This window comes from Babylonia areolata, chromosome 2, assembly GCF_041734735.1.
Source record: "Babylonia areolata isolate BAREFJ2019XMU chromosome 2, ASM4173473v1, whole genome shotgun sequence".
NCBI lineage: Eukaryota > Metazoa > Mollusca > Gastropoda > Neogastropoda > Buccinidae > Babylonia > Babylonia areolata.
In genome coordinates, this window is record NC_134877.1 from 54,241,717 (window position 1) to 54,258,692 (window position 16,976).

The window sequence follows — 16,976 nt, forward strand, 5'->3', positions numbered from 1 at the left end:
ATAGCTGTGTTCGCGTGGGCAGGTGCTGATTGATTCATATGGTGAAGCATTCAGCGAATAACTGATTCTATGGAAATAAAAGTTAAACGTTAGAAGTCCCATCGACTTTTACGATCATCGGGGCAGTGATTTCACATCCACCGTGTCCAGGGTTCGGCATAGGAAGGCGGGGCCCAGTCCTCTCCGTCCGCCGTTTTAACCTTCCCCAAACGAATCCAGGTATCCATTTACACCGTCTGGAAATATAAGCTGACTATGTGTGATATAAACCAGAAATACATCAAAGAAGAATCACAACCACCATTTGCAATGCAAAAACGCTTAACTCAAGAATGAAACATAAACCATCGATAAAAATTGCTGAAAATGTCCGGCAAAGACTTTTGCTCAAGATGATAAATCAAATCGCTTTTGCCGCAGCAATCTAAAAATATGACAACAAACCTGTTTATGAAGTGAAAGTCGGAGATACAGTATGATTATTAGATTTGCCTCACCTCCATACAGAACACCCCCACCCCAACCTTTTTTTTTGTCTTGAAGAGATTCACTTGTCTCTCATTCTATTGGTCTGATGTTCCACTCAGCCTCTTAGCCCACTTTTGTGACCACCATTCTGGCCACGAGAGCTTCAGAGCCGTAAGACTCGGGATTTTTGCTGCGCACAAGAGACTCGAGCCTCTGGTACAGGTCATTCAAGATGGCCGTCTTCTCCTCGTCAGTGCGCAGGTCGGACAAACTGGTGAGGAAAATGGAGTTACTCCACGCTCGGTGCGCCTGGATCAATCTGTGAGCGAAGTCAGCCGTTGCTTTTTCTTCGTTCATGCCTGCACAGAAAAAATAGGCCTACACCTAATATACCCATATTACAGGAATGGCTGTACATAAATGATTGCAAAATACATGTTCAGATATTATTCTAGAACTAACACTTAAGTAGAAATCAGAACAGATTTGTGCATATATTGAACCAGTATGATTATACAAATGTGATAGCTATGTACCTGCGCGTAAAAAATGTTCATCAGTGTGCAGAAATTAGGGCAATCACAACAACAACAACAAACCAGCCCAGAAATGATGAATATTCTCTGCAAAAATATTGTCAGGGCTGCTTATATTGCAACAGTTATTCAAGAATACTGCAATATAAATCATAGAATATCAGCCGCTGTGGCGAAGTGGTAAGCGTCACACACTCGTCATTGGAAGGAAGCGGATTTGAACCCCTATGGTGGTGAGATTTTTCGTCCCGTGGCCAGCTCCTGCCCAGAGCTAAATGTTCATGGGCTAAGCTTGGATGACTGGGGCCACACAGTCGACAGTCACCCTGATGTACTTTTGGGATTTTGTTCAAATTTCCTGGCCAAAACTGCAAGTGTCCGTAATTCGATAGGAAAAACAAATAAAACTGCACGCAGCAAAAAATACAAAAAAATGGGTGGCGCTGACGTGTAGCGACACGCTCTCCCTGGGGAGAGCAGCCTGAATTTCACACAGAGAAATCTGTTCTGATAAAAAAGAAATACAAAGACAAATATTTCTCAGGCAATGGGGGAATCTAAATGAGCGGCGTGGGAGTAATGCCACTGAAACGGTGCAGATGACGGGGCAGCAAAAAAAAAAAAAAAAAAAAAAATTCTAAGGCCAGGATATAGTATGAAAGGCACCACAGAGTACAGCACTGACACACAGTCTAAGACCTTTAGTGGTCCTCCGTAACAGCATCGCTGTCATCCACTTTCATCCAAAAACAAACAAACAAACAAACAAACCAAAAACGTACTTTAAAACCATCGGATATTGGCCAAGCATTGAGTGCTTTAGTCATGGAACAGAAAAATACAACAGTATCAAAGATGACTATTAATGTTATGATACAATGGTACAATGGAAAGGAGAGGAAAGGACACAAGAAGTACCAGAAAGCACCTCCAAAAGTACACAGTGTGCAATATACTTAACCACTGATTAAACAACCATCAAATAACAAGTCACACACAATACAATCGAATACACCAAGTAATTAGGTCAATTATATATCCAAGTTTTTACCGTCATCAAATAACAAGTCATACAGAATACAATTTAAATACAGCAAGTAATAAGGTCAATAATATTTACTGCGTCCGCACAACTCACGTAATTTGCGCTGAATATAGTTTTGGTCCGGCAAACTGTGACAACCTCAAGTGCATTACGAGATCACGAGTGTGTCCGCAACACACACACACACACACACACACACACACACACACACACACATGAACGTTCACGCGAATGTGCACTTACCGCACCCACGCACTTGCTGCACGAGCGTGTGAACAATCGCAGAACTATACACATCACACGCATGATTCACATAATTGTATATGTACGTTTGTATACCGGAATGCTATTTATATATAAATATATGAATATATTATATGTATATATGAATTTATATTTTAGTATAACAACACCCAGTTAGACAGATGATATTGATGAGAAATCAAATCAATCTATGTTGTTTATAGCCCAGCCGACCACTAAGGTCATAATTATCAGGACTATGTTGATGAGAAAACTCACACAGGTGTACCATAATAGTGGGGGTGGAAGTGTTGTTGGAATGACAATATTTTTGATGCCATCTTAAATAGTTCGTCAGTGTATGTGTCATAATTCACAGGCATTGCAGGATTTCCCGTTTCTTGTCTTTGGGAGGTGTTTGAACGGATATTAGCTCCATGGTTACTGTTGTATGAGGTGATGATATTTTGATTTGGGTGATTGTAATATTGGTAGTGATGGGGGTGATTGGGAGGCATGGAAAACGGGGGTTCATCTCTTTGTGATTTTGGAATGAGAGGTGGAAAATGGTAAGATGATTGCAGGGGTGGTGGTGCATGTTCTGATATCTGACCAACAGGACGACGCTTTTGGTTTTGTTTGAATGGTAAGGAGTAATATTCCCTAGAATTTGGTACTCTCTGGGCGTAGGACGGGGGTGAGACATGTGGAAACGAATTCAGAGGAAAGTCTGATCTGCTATTGGTATAGGTTTTTATGGGACCTTTGATTTCTCTGTGGGATCCTCTTCGCCACAGGGTTTTGAGATTTTTAGCAAGTCTTGCTGTTCGTCTGGTATTCGTGTGCTTTATTCTGCTGTATAGACCTGTGTCTGATGCAAAAGGAAGAAAATTATCAATAAAAGCAATATTCTGGTTTTTACATATTTCTTTTAGATTTAGGTTTGAGGGCGTTATGACATAATTGAAATGATGATTCCCTCTGGCAGGTAAAATGGAGCTGAAAGCTACTCGTGCGTGGGGGAAGGTTTTAGAACACAGAATAAAAAGTTCATTCCATGTTTCTGGGGATACTGGACCTGCGGGACAAGAGTTCACACCAACATGGATGATCACATCCTTTATGTTGGGTGAGACTGGTATGGAAGAAAGCCAGTGATGAAGGTCATCAATAGACATTCCTGGAACACAAAGTTTAAACATGCTTTCTCCACGAGGGGCCAGTCTCTTGGGGTTAATGAAGCGTATGACCGAGTCCCCAAGAAGCAGCATTCTTGCCTTTTCAGGAACAGTCATACGGTCAATACATCTCTGGTAGAGGGATTTGAAACATTTTCTGGTGGGTTCTTCTGTTTGTCTGTTAATATTTGTTTGGATTGCTGGGACTGTGTGGAATGAATTTGTTCTTTGTCATTATCACTGATATCAGCGAGAACAGCAAAGGAATTGAAAGTAGAAATGTCTTCGTGGATTGTGACATTGTCATGGGGTAAACAGTCTGCATTATTTGCTGGATTTCCTTTCTGACCATCATTGACTGAACGATCACTGTGTGACTGTTTATCTGTGCTGATGGGTTTTGCGTCACTATTCGGTGTTTCGGTTTCTGAACCTTGAGTAAAGAGTATGTGTTTTTCAGTTTGAATTTCAACATCAGTTTGGGAAGTAACATTTTTATGTTGACATACATGGTCAGTTGGGGTCTGAGTATCAACTGTTGCTTGATTGACTGGATTGTATTTCTTTCTGTTCAGTTCTGATTGGAGAGAACCCAACTGGGATTTAATTGAATGATTTTCTTTGATGACTTCTTTGTTTTTGCTTTCAAGATTTGAAACAACTGATTTTAATTTTTCAATTTCTGTATTGAGCACATCAACTTTTTTTCAAAATACAAACACGGAGTTCATTTTTCACAACAGTCATTGCATCATTGATCAAACAAGTAACTGTGTTTTGGGTCAAATCCTCACTTGGAGTAAAAGAGTTCACTGTCTTTTCTAATTGTAACATTCTCCTTTTTAATTCCGGTGGCGGACTGGGAGCAGCGCGGGCGTGTGACGAGTGGCACAGAGAACGTCGAACTTGACTCCTGGTTCTTTTCCCAACAGGGGTGGTCTTTTGAGGGGCAGTTTGGTCACTCAGTTCACAGGTGGGGTTGGGGGGAGGATAACCACATTGTCTTGTGTTTTTGAAGTAGGATTGATCAAGAGCTGGGACTGTTGGTGTGATGAAGGGAAACCTTTGTCTGGAGAGGAAACATTTTCCATGGTCATTACAGTCAAGTCCGTCAGAGGAGGTGACAAATGAGGAAGGCCGGAGAAAGAACTTATGAATGACAGTGGTGTGCATAAAAGTGAGTTTGACAATTCATAAACATTATGGTCCCTTAGAAAACCAAGCACAAGTGTTTTTAGAATTTCACATTCTTCTTTATCCCAAGATGGACAGTTCATTCCTTGACAAAGTAAAGTTCCACCAGAGCCATGTCTAATAAATTAAGTTATTGTTATACATTTTGTCGATTTATGGAAAACACGAAGAACAGACTTAGAAATAGTTGGTGACGGAGGCACAGTAATAAGAATCGATGATGGAGTTAGAATAGTCCCGTTGTTATCGTAGTCACTGCACTGAACAGTTATTTCGTCCTCTTGGATTGTACAGTACCGGTAAAAGAGACAATTTCTCCAAACAGCCAGTTCATCTTTGTCACACGTAAAACGTTTCTGAATGTAATCTCTTGTAGGTTTGAGTTTGGTCTCACAGGAGTCAGTATCAGTGTCTGCCATATGTAGTGAATTAAAAAACAAAACAGTACTTACAGTCACACATGCTGGTGAAGTCTGTCACAGTGCCGGACCTCGTCGGGTGTTTAGAAACACATGAATCAATATGACTTTATCACGTCATATAAATCACTGAAAACGCAAAAATCCACTGGAAGCACATAAATCCACTGAAGGCTAGGACTCCTACAGATCACCGCCACTGATCATACACGAAGGGAGCATTACTTGCTTCAGATTTTAATTGCTTCCACTAGACACGGCCGAGAGAGAGACAGACAGACACACAGACACACATAGATAGTGCTTGTCAAGACACAAAGATGGCACAATGTACGCTAGCCATGTCAATAACAAAACGGTCTTTCGTTTGATCTTACTTATTCACGAAGAGTTAGAATAATAGTGAAAATATGCTAACATCATCGATAACAACTGTATCTTACCTTTGGCTTTATTTTCTTGAAACCAAGCTTTGTGGGGACAGTGACACACGACTTGTTCAAAATGAAGAAGTCGCAAGCCAGCCTGAAGTGCAGCGGATCCCTCAGTTTGAAAAGGTGATTTGTTTTCTTCAGCCGTTCGCGCAGCCAAGTGCAGTGTGCATCTTTCATACTCGTCCTACACCAAGCACAGTGCTTAAGTCAAATATGCTTCCCAGATGTATATTTTGAAATATTATCTTTTTAAAAGCATGCGTGTAGTCATATTCTGGGCTGAAAACTGCACTGCTTCATGTTTTCTTTTCTTCCTTAGAAAAAATAAAAAGCAACACAAAACCAAACGGTTTTTATAATAATAAGAAAAAGAAGAAAAGAAGGAGGAAGAATATAAAAACAGGTGCATATTATATATAGTACATATCCTGCACCGTTTTAGAGGACAATAACAAAAGAAATGGGGGATAATTTTGGAGACAAATACCTGAGTAATCACTTTGTTTTCTTTCAGCTGTTTCCAGACAGCATCAAAATCCGGAAACAGCTCAGGAATGGGCGTTGACCTGTCTGCGGTGTTCTGTTCTCCGTCGTTGGAATGCGGACAGCTTGATTGGCTGCATATGATGAGGAGACCACCTGGTAGAATTTTCAAAAAAGAAAGCATAAAATAAACCAATAAACTATTAATGTTGCTCTCCGTTAAATTCTTTTTTTTTTTTTCTTTCTTTTTTTTTTTTTTTTAAATTGGCGTATCCATCTTGCCCAGCGCCCACATGGTCTTCAAAACCTCCGTGACTTTTATCCTCAGCGAGTCTGTAGTATTCTCCTGGGGCTGTCTCTCATTCATAAAAGGTGAAAATAACACGGACAACATATATAGTAGTTTAGGGCAAGAGGTCCCCCTTCAGCGAGAAGTCCGATTTCTCTTCTCGTTGAAGCCATGACACTTCGTAACCAAGTGTAAACGATAGAGGCCCAACCACGCTACAACATATCCCAAGTAATCGAAAATTGAAACAAACTATTATACGTGAGAGGTGATCAACTAAAAAAATAGTTTGGCCTTCTTACCCCATATGTGGGGCAAAACGCCATCCTGTGAGGGGCAAAGCGCCTAGTGTAGGCGTTTTGCCCCCACATTCCGGACATTTTGCCCCTCGATTTGATTACAAACTTAATGCTAAAAATGGTATAGATCGCGTTTGATATAGATTGTAACTGGCCTACTTCAGTAAATTGGCAATGCTTATAGCTTTATTCATTACTCTCTCTCTCTCTCTCTCTCTCAGGGGGGCTGTGAATGGCTGTTGTCTTGTCAACACGCTTATCTAGCGCTCTGTAAGAAACCGTGGATTGTGGCGGACAGAGACTGAGATACGTTTTCAGTTTTGGCAGAGAAGTGGCTGAATAGTCATGCCATCTACTGCTGCCGAGATTCGAGCTGTTTGTGGCCGCTTTTTGCCAGTCTACATCGGCTTTATGCTGAAAAGGGCCAGGGACAAGGCAGCTTCAAGTGTCGCCATTGTCACGCTGCGTCGACGTGTGGACGGTGTCGCTTTTGGTTTCCTCCTCTGCTATTTATTCTGGGGCGGTTTTTTACTGCAATGTGGCGACGTTGAAACCAACCCAGGACCAAACCCTCCTCCCAGCAAGGACAATATGAGGCAGACCAGACTTGCCAGTGCAGGATCTTCCCAGAGAGCAAGTCTGGACAGAGCAAATGGCGCTGGTTCTACGATGCCTACCCCTTCTGCCACAGAACCCACCCTTAGCGACATCATGGCTACTATAAAAGCCGTGAGTGACCAGGTGGGGGCACAGATGGAGACTAAGCTGGAGGAGATGAAGCAAGAGCTGAAGCAGGAAGTGCGAGAACTTAAGGAAGACTATGCTGCTCTGAGAAGTGACCTGAGGGGGATGAGGGAGGAGATGACGAAGCTGCGAGAGGAGAACGAAGAGCTGAAGAAGACCAACAAGGACCTCTGCCAGAAGCTGACCGACTGCGACGCAAGGATTGATGACCTGGAGGGCCGGTCCAAGCGTAACAACCTCCTCTTCTACGGCCTGCCTAGGAGACCCAACGAGACCAGTGCAGACTGCGAGGGCGTCGTGCAGGACCTCCTCACTGACAGCCTGGACATGACTGACGTGATGGAGTTCGACAGGGTTCACCGGCTGAGCTCCAGGCCTGACTCCCCAGTGATTGCTTGCTGTACCTATTACAGACAAAAGGTAAATATCCTGAAAGCTAAGGGTAAACTGAAAGGTACAAATATATTCATTGGTGAGGACTTTTCGAAGGGAGTAAGAGACATCAGACGTAGACTAACTCCGCACCTGAAGAAAGCAAGGCAGGATGGGAAAAGAGCCACGATGGTGTTCAACCATTTACTGATTGATGGCAAAAAATTCACTGTCGATAATAATGATAAACTTGTTGACTTTAAATAGGGAAGTGGCCTGCCCATTTGTTTAAGAAGTGACGCTTTTTCCAATGGGATGGAAAAAAGAACAGTGACACCGGCACTGCCGTCCAGTGTTGGACAGTGTGACACTGAGCTCGCACGTGTTTTTGATGTTGGAAACAGTGTGTGTGCAAGAGTTGACGATGAATGTTCGCGGTGTGTGTCAACGCCTGAAAATGTGGTCTGTCAACATAGGCGCAAGAAAAATGATGTACTGAATCAAAATAAAAGTGCTGCTTGTGTAAAAAACAGTAGAATTAAGCCATTGTCTTTTGTTCATTGGAATGTGAATGGGTTGATTTCAAAATTACATGACGGTGACTTTGTTTCATATCTTTGCTCGTTTGACTTTGTTTGTTTAGTTGAAACATTTATTGATGATTTTATACCTTCATTATTCCCTGGATACAATAGTTTTTGCATTCCTGCAGTAAAATTCACTGAAAAGGGGAGGGGATCGGGAGGAGTTGTCTGTCTTGTAAAAGATGTTTATTTTCCACACGTAAAGCAAGTTGATGTAAAATCTAATAGTTTTGATGCATTACTTATTGATAAGATATTATTTGGTATCGATAAAGATGTGTTGTTTGTGTACTGTTATGTACCACCCGAAGGTTCCCCATACTATGCATATTTTGACTGTGAAAATGGAATTGCCTTATTGGAAGATTTTTTGATTGATTGTACATTAGCTTACAATGATGTTTATATCTTGCTGTGTGGGGATTTGAATGGCAGGACATGTAATATTTCCCACCACTGCCAGGGAGTTACAGGAGATTTAGAGTTTCAGCGAAGAAGTCACCCAATTAGTATCAATAGACGTTCCGAAGATTCTGTTCTCAACAACTATGGAAAATTGCTGTTGAATATGTGTACTGCACTTGACTTGTGTATAATTAATGGAATGTGTCATGGCGACCAAAATGGTTGCTACACTTATATATCGGATAGTGGATGCAGTGTGAATGATTATTTCATTATGTCTTGTGATATGTATGCATTGTTGTGTGATTCATGTACGTTGTGTGTGTCTGACAGAACTGAATCCGATCATATGCCTGTGGAACTCCGTTTCGCAGGCCGGGGTTATGAATTGGAAAACACACAGTTGGAAAATGATTTTGTTTTAGAAAAATTTGTGTGGAGTGACGACTTGGCTGATGTATACATTCATAACATACGTTCAGAAGAATTTAAAGAAAAAATAAACTTAGCAATTAGCCTAATTAGTGTTGATATAAACCAAGCGTTAAGTGTTTTTAATGAATGTATCAAGGATGCTGCTAAACATATGAAGAAACAAATTAATATCAGTAACAAGTTAAAACCAAAAGATTGGTTTGATGCAGAATGCCGTAGCGCTAGAAAAAATGTTCGTAGGTTGTTAAACAAATTTAGACGTACTCTGGATGTTGATGATCGTCATTGGTTTTGTAAGGCCAGACGGGAATATAAACATTTGCAAAAGAGAAAGCGAAAGCAGTTTAATGATATATTGTTGACAGAATTAATTGCTTCTATCAAAAGTCAGAAAGAATTTTGGAACAATGTTCGTAAAATGTCACTTAAAAGAAAACAGCCAGCTAACAATATTACTGATGATGTTTGGTTTGATCACTTTAAAACCCTTCTAACAAAAGAGGTAAATTCTGATAACGTACTGCAGTGGGAACAAGATGAAGATGAAGAAGATTATTTAAATCGTCCAATCTCGGTAGAAGAAGTGATGTTTGCATTAAGGAAAATTAAGAACCGTAAAGCTGCAGGACCTGATAGTATAATTGGAGAATTGTTAAAATATGCCACTGAATCTGACCTGATTTTGAATTTCTTTGTAACTTTTTTTAACTCGTTATTTGACAGAGGAATCTATCCTGAAAAATGGACCGAATCTATTGTTCTACCACTGTATAAAAAGGGCGATGTGAACAATCCGAATAACTATAGAGGAATTTCTCTTTGTGATGCAAGTAGTAAGTTGTATAGTACAATTATAAATCAGAGACTGCAAGAATGGGTAGAAGAAAACAATATTACAGGTGAATACCAGGCAGGATTTAAACACAACTACTCAACTGTTGATCATATGTTTACTTTGATGGCCTTTATTCAAAAACAGTTTTCTTTGAATCGTAAATTGTATGTGGCTTTTATAGATTTTGAGAAAGCCTTCGATTCCATAAACAGAACAATTCTATGGCCTATTCTTTTAAAAACTGGTGTTCGTGGAAAGTTGTTGAAATGTATTATGAGTATGTATGCGGGTGTGAAAGGAAGGGTTAGATGTGGGGGGAAGATGACTGATTATATTCAATGCACTTCTGGCGTAAAACAAGGTGATGTGTGCAGCCCTGTATTATTTTCTCTTTTTATTAACGAACTAACTTCAGAAGTTGTCAGAAACGGAAAACATGGTGCACAATTTACTGGTGAGATTCTAGAGTTATTCATTCTCCTCTTAGTTGATGATGTTGTGTTGATATCTGAAACTGTGATTGGTTTACAAACACAATTAAATAGTCTATCTAGAGCTGCAAAATCACTTCAGTTGAAAGTAAATATGTCAAAAAGTAACATAATTGTATTTAGAAAAGGTGGATATTTAGGAATTAGGGAAAAATGGACTTATAATGGAATAACGATGCCAGTAGTGAATGTGTATAAATACTTAGGAATATATTTTTCAACAAAATTGAGTTTCACAGTTGCATGTAAAGATCTTGCATGTAGAGCTAAACAAGCATTACTTTGTATTATGAAAAAACTGTCAAGTTTAGAAAATCAATCTTTTGATCTGTTTATTAAATTGTTTGATTCCCAGGTACAACCCATTGTACAATATGGAGCAGAAATTTGGGGTCTCTCTAATGCTGCAGTTTGCTGCGAGAGTGTTCATTTATTTGCACTGAAAAAGTTTCTTGGAGTTACCATGAAAACGCCTAATGATTTAATTTATGGGGAGACAAAAAGATATCCGATACATCTCAATTCCGCAGTAAGATGTATTCGCTATTGGTTGAAAATAACACAAATGGAAGATTCAAGGTTGCCGAAAAAAGCATTTAACATGTTATATGATTTAGATTTGAGAGGCAAGGTAAACTGGGTATCAAAGGTTAGGGTTAGATTATATGAACTGGGATTTGGTTATGTTTGGTTACAGCAGGGGGTAGGGGACATAAAGGGATTTATTAGTGCACTCCGAACAAGATTAATTGACTGTAGATGGCAAGATTGGTCTTATCATGTTCAAGATAGCGATAGGTTTGAGTTTTACAGACAGTTCATTTCTATACACTCTATTCCTACTTATCTGTCAATGAAAATGGATAAGCATTTGAAACATATCACAACCAGGTTCCGATTTGGAATTTCTGACATATTTCTTCATCATTATCGTTATCGAAAGTCCAGTGTCTCTGATCTTAGTTGTCCTTTATGCAGACGTGCTGAAGAAACCGAACTTCACTTTGTGTTGTGTTGCCCTGCTTAGAATGACCTTAGACATGAGTGGATTCCACAAAAATATTATAGACACCCCACTTTATTTCGACTTGCCATGCTTATGTCATCAACTAACGAAACTGTTATAAGACAGTTTGCTATTTACTTATATAAGGCTTTTAAGTTTCGCAGTGTATTATGTAGTTAATTATTATTAGTTGTGCATTATCCAATTTGTGGATTATCATTTGCAGTTTATCATTCACTTCTGTAATTTGTAAGGTTTTGATTTTGAATGTTGATTCACTGTACCCCCTTCATGAGGGGCCATGGCCTTTATTGAATAAACTATCCGTATCCGTATCCGTATCTCTCTCTCTCTCTCTCTCTCTCTCTCTCTCTCTCTCTCTCATCACTGTCACACAATCTTCATTCTTTCAGCTTATCACTCCACCTCCAGTAATCACATAAGCACACTCTTAGTCTAGATAATTCTACTATAATCACGTCAAAAGCAAATATTCTGCAATAAAAATTATCAACAAAACTGGTTGCAAACCTCCACCTCCCTCTCTGTCAATCTGTTTCTCTGTGTGCAAGCTTGAGAATCCAGGTTTGCAAATCAATCAGTGTGACTAGAATCGCAGTTAGGACATACAAACTGGACAAATCTAGGGGTGCGTTCTTCATGCGCCCATTGGAGGCACACAAGTTGCTGCACCCACACCTCACGAGGAATTGTGCGATGTATGGCTGAGGACAGTAAGTATAGGCTAATATCACAGACTGACATAAGTTTACAGTTGTACCAACAGCAAAGTGAGAACTGTGTTATCAATGGTTTCTCCAATGCAGTGAGAAATCACTTTCAGCTTAGTCTTTTGTGAAGGACTATGACTCTCAAACCAGGAGGCAAAATTGCACTGGCTCTTAGTGCTGCAGCCTTGGAGGCTAATGGGCCTTTGGTCCAACGCCGGCTGTCCTAAAACCCTTTTGGCCGAGAGAGTGGGGGTGTAACTTGGGCAAGACACTCTGCACTATAATAAAGTTCTAGCCCAGATAGTCGGAGCAGCTGGTACCTCCTCTGTTGTTCTGATGGTCATAGTCGAAAACGACAGACTATCATACATGGCTGACGACATATTAAACAGGACCAATCCTCTTCTTCCTCGTTCACCTCTTCCAGTTTTCTTTTGGCGGTTCTTCCAGATTTCTTCCTTGTCTCAACCGTGCTGCTCTGCTGTTTAGGTGACATTTATTTCCTAGAAAAAGTCTTCTTTGCCGAATGAGTTGCAGTGTCATCTACATTCATTTACCAGACAGTTTCAGGTCAAGACCAGTGTCAGGCAAAACTGCCTGTTTATGCTTTTCTTCCTAGTTGTCATTGATTGTATTCTGAAAACATTAACAGAACAAAAAAGAAAAGAAACAATGGACACTATGGAAGCAGATGGATGACCTGGACTTTGCGAATGATCATTCCCTGCTGTCCGATAACGAACAGGAGTAGCGGACACCACGTCACCTCAAGTAGGCCTCAACATCCACAGGGACAAGACGAAGATCATGAGAACAAATGCAATCATTGCTGAGCCAGTCACACTGGAAGATAAGGTACTGGATGAGGTGGAATCATTCACTTTTCTTGGAAGCACCGTCGACAAGCAGGACGGCGCAGATGCAGATGTCAAAGCAAGCACTGTCTGGGCCAGAGCAGCCTTTATACAGCTCATGAACATCTGGAACTCCAGAGATGCTGTACAAATAAATTAAAATTCGGTTTCTCAGTTCCAACGTGAAGTAAGTGCTGTTGTGTGGTATTGGGTGATGGAGGATGAAAAAAAACATTGAACAAAGTGCCGATATTCATCAACAGCAGTCTGAGAAGAATCTTCCAGATCCACTGGCAACACAAGATCAGCAACATCTACCTATGGAAGAAGACACTATTGTCAGATGAAAGGAATTGGGAAAAGAAACAGGATGGATCAGGCAAATGCTACGATGAAAATCATCGTAAAGCATCACCAGACAGGCCCTGACATGGAACCGCCAAAGGAAGGAAAAGATATGCTGACTCAGAAACACTTGAAGACACCTACAGGCATATACCAAGAAGATGGGCCTTACCTTGAGCTAGACAGAGGCAAGGACACAGCTAGGATAGGGAATTGTGGAGATCTGTTGTTGACGGCCTACACTCCAGAAGAGATGAAAGGCCTCAGTAAGTCATCTTTGCCTGTTTTTTGAGAATGTTTGCTTTGTACGGTGGAGATGTTATGATGGCTGCTGACTCTGCTTTTTAGTATACCCACTGGCCTTTTGAATGTCAGTTTTTGGAGAGGAAGAATGGTCCTAATCTGTTGACAGGAACACAATGAAGGCCCAGATGTGGTTATGGGAATGGGCAGCCAGTTGTTGATTGTTCTGATGGCGGTGTATCTGCACGTAAACCTCCTACCCTCTCCTCTCTCACACACACGCATGCATGCATGAATATACACTTTGCCTTTATGGTGCAATAAAATACCTTTGAACAGCAATAATTTACTTGTGTTGGGAAACCAATGGTGAACCCATTCTTTGTCCAGTGTGACAGATGCGAAATGAAAAACGTATGCCTTTTTTGTCCGCCCAAAATACACTCTCTTGTGTAAATATGTATGTTCCCCTCTATCATTACAGATTCCCTTCAAATTTCAAGATCCAGTCGTTCTGCTCAAACTCATCAGATGGTAGGATTATTAAATTAGGAGTTTATGTAACTGCAAGGTTACCTCCAGCAATAGAGGTAAAAACTGAATATTTCTTTTTTACATTTTGTATGCATGAATGCACAAGTACGTCAGTGCTGCTTTAAACTATCAAGAAAAACAGTTGAAGAAGTCAGAGAGAAGCACAAAGAAAGACTTCCATCTTTTCCAAACCACAGGGGGCAAAACGCCAGTGAAGGGGCAAAAGGCCCACTGGTTGGTGTCTTGTCCCAACACCCTGAAGGCGTTTTGCCCCAGTTTGAAAACACTTAGGTGATAGAATTTCCAGGAAAAAGCAAAGGAGATCAATCGGTTTCAACGCTAGGATTCAACGGCTGACACATTCCTTTCACAGAACAATATCATCGAACTTTGCTTTGAATGGAGAACACACACTGGCATTGAAATTTCATCAGCCTGGGTTTTACAAAAATCAAGGTGAAAACAATTAAATGCATGTGGAAAACATAGCTGACTTCTAAGTGGCCTCCGTGTTGGGTGTGTTTTCCCGGCTTTCAAGCGGAAACGGTAGAAGTGTCATTGGCTCGCTGTGTACCATGATCTCCGATATTTTGGGGGTGGGCGTTTGACCCCGACTGGGCTTCTTGCCCCGAATCCTACAACCCTGTTTCGCACCATATGTGCACCTGACAGAGTCAATAAACCTGACCCACTTCTTATCTTAAATTTTAAGTTATCATAATGCTCTGAGCACAGTGGTATAGTTTACCATTTATCTCGTTTTTTGTTTGTTTGTTTTTCAAAGGTACAGACCAAATATTTTTTTCTATTTATAGAATGCTTTCTCAAAGTCTATGAATGCAACATATAAGTTGCGGTCAAAAGAAAACTGCTTTCGTATTAAAGCTAGAAAGGTAAACGTGTGGTCAATGGTTGAGTAGCTCTTTTTAAAACCAGCTTGATATTCGCCTGTGATATCGTTTTTAGCCCACTCTGCCTATCTTGTTACTTGTATCACACAGTGTAATGCCTCTGTAATTGTTTGGATTGTTAACATTCCCTTTTTTGTACAAAGGAAATACAATACCTTCAGACCAGCTGTCTGGGGTTACACCTTTCCGAAATATATCAATAATGAAAAACAGATATCTGCTACACCGTCACCTTTTTCTTTTTTAAAAAATTCTCCAGTTATCCCATCTGGTCCTGTCGCTTTTTCTTCTTCTTTTTTTTTTAACAGTCTTTCTAAACACAAATAAAATTTCATCTTTAGAAATGGTCGAAGTAATTATCAGTATCTTTGATCTCTAATTATTATTATTATTTTTATTATTATTATTATCATTATTATGAGCCTTTGAGAGAGAATTCGATGCATTGTATCCCCGAGAATGCCACAGAAAGATGGGAAGAAAATCACGAAATCCCACGACTGGTTTGAGGCCAAATCATCAGAGATGACTCCCATTATTGAGGCCAAGCGCGCTGCACTCACCGAGTACAAACGGTCACCCAGTGAGAAGAACCTGCAAATCCTCAGGGCTGCCAGGAGTAAGGTTCAGCTTAACGCCAGGCGATGTGCAAATGAGTACTGGACAAAGCTCAGAGAAGAGATACAGAATGCTGCTGGAAGAGGCAACATCCGAGGGATGTATGATGGCATCAAGAAGGCACTGGGACCAATACAGAGCAAGACTGCTCCCATCAAATCTTCCACTGGGGAAGTAATCAACGATCCTAGTCAGCAGATGGAGAGATGGGCAGAACACTACTCTGACCTCTACTCCACAGAAAACATGGTGTCCAACTCAGCCCTTGATGCCATCAAGTGCATGCCGGTCATGGAAGAACTTGAGAGAGCCAACTGTGGACGATTAACAGCCTGACACCAGGCAAGGCACCTGGCAGCGATGGAATTCCCCCAGACCTCATTAAACACTGCAAGACTACTCTTCTGCATCCTCTGCACACAGTCCTCTGTCAGTGCTGGAATGAGGGAGCTGTACCACAGGACATGAGGGACCCCAAGATCATCACCCTGTACAAAAACAAGGGCGAAAGGAACGACTGCAGCAACTACAGAGGCGTCTCGCTTCTCAGCATTGTAGGCAAAGTCTACGCTCGGGTCCTTCTAATCCGCCTGCAGTGCGGTTTCCGAGCAGAGAGATCCACGGTAGACATGATTTTCTCTCTTCGCCAAATCCAGGAGAAGTGCAGGGAGCAGAGGATGACCCTGTATGTCGCATTCATTGATCTTACCAAGGCCTTTGACCTAGTCAGCAGAGACGGCCTTTTCAGGGCTCTTCGAAAGATCGGCTGCCACCCCCCCCCCCCCCCCCCCCCTCCACCCCCGACCCCTCCCCTCTCCAAACTGCACAGCCTGATTGAGTCCTTCCACTCCAACATGAAAGGGACGGTGCAGTTTAATGGTAACCTCTCCAAGCCCTTCGACGTACGCAGCAGTGTCAAACAAGGCTGCGTCCTCGCCCCAACCCTATTTGGAATCTTCTTTGCTCTTCTCCTGAGGCATGCGTTCAGCACAGCGCAAGAAGGGATCTACCTGCGGACCAGATCAGATGGCAGGCTCTTCAATCTCGCCCGCCTCAGAGCACGGACAAAAGTCCGCGAAGCCCTCATCACAGACATGCTCTTTGCCGACGATGCCGCAGTTGTGACCCACACCCAGCAGGACTTGCGGTCACTAATGGACCGCTTCTCCCAGGCCTGCAAAGATTTCGGTCTATCAGTCTCAAGGAGACAAACATCCTGGGCCAAGACACACCATCTCCACCAGCCATCACCATTGATGACTACGAGCTTGAAGCAATCC

The 16,976-nt window shown here is 41.4% G+C and overlaps 1 protein-coding gene and 1 long non-coding RNA gene across 2 annotated transcripts in view; one reads left to right on the plus strand and one right to left on the minus strand.

Annotated features, from left to right (window-relative positions):
- LOC143277790 (F-box only protein 39-like) overlaps window positions 1-6,082 on the plus strand; it is a 46,492-nt gene extending 40,410 nt beyond the window's left edge. Inside the window, exon 4 of the mRNA XM_076582696.1 lies at window positions 6,032-6,082. Within this exon, the coding sequence (XP_076438811.1) occupies window positions 6,032-6,082 (51 nt within the window). The remainder of the gene's footprint in view (window positions 1-6,031) is intronic.
- Window positions 470-5,618, minus strand: LOC143279507 (uncharacterized). Its single transcript, XR_013054895.1, has 2 exons — window positions 5,527-5,618; window positions 470-827 (listed from the first exon to the last, which is right to left on the minus strand). It is a non-coding gene; the product is annotated as an uncharacterized LOC143279507 (long non-coding RNA).
- Window positions 6,083-16,976: the final 10,894 nt, after the last annotated feature.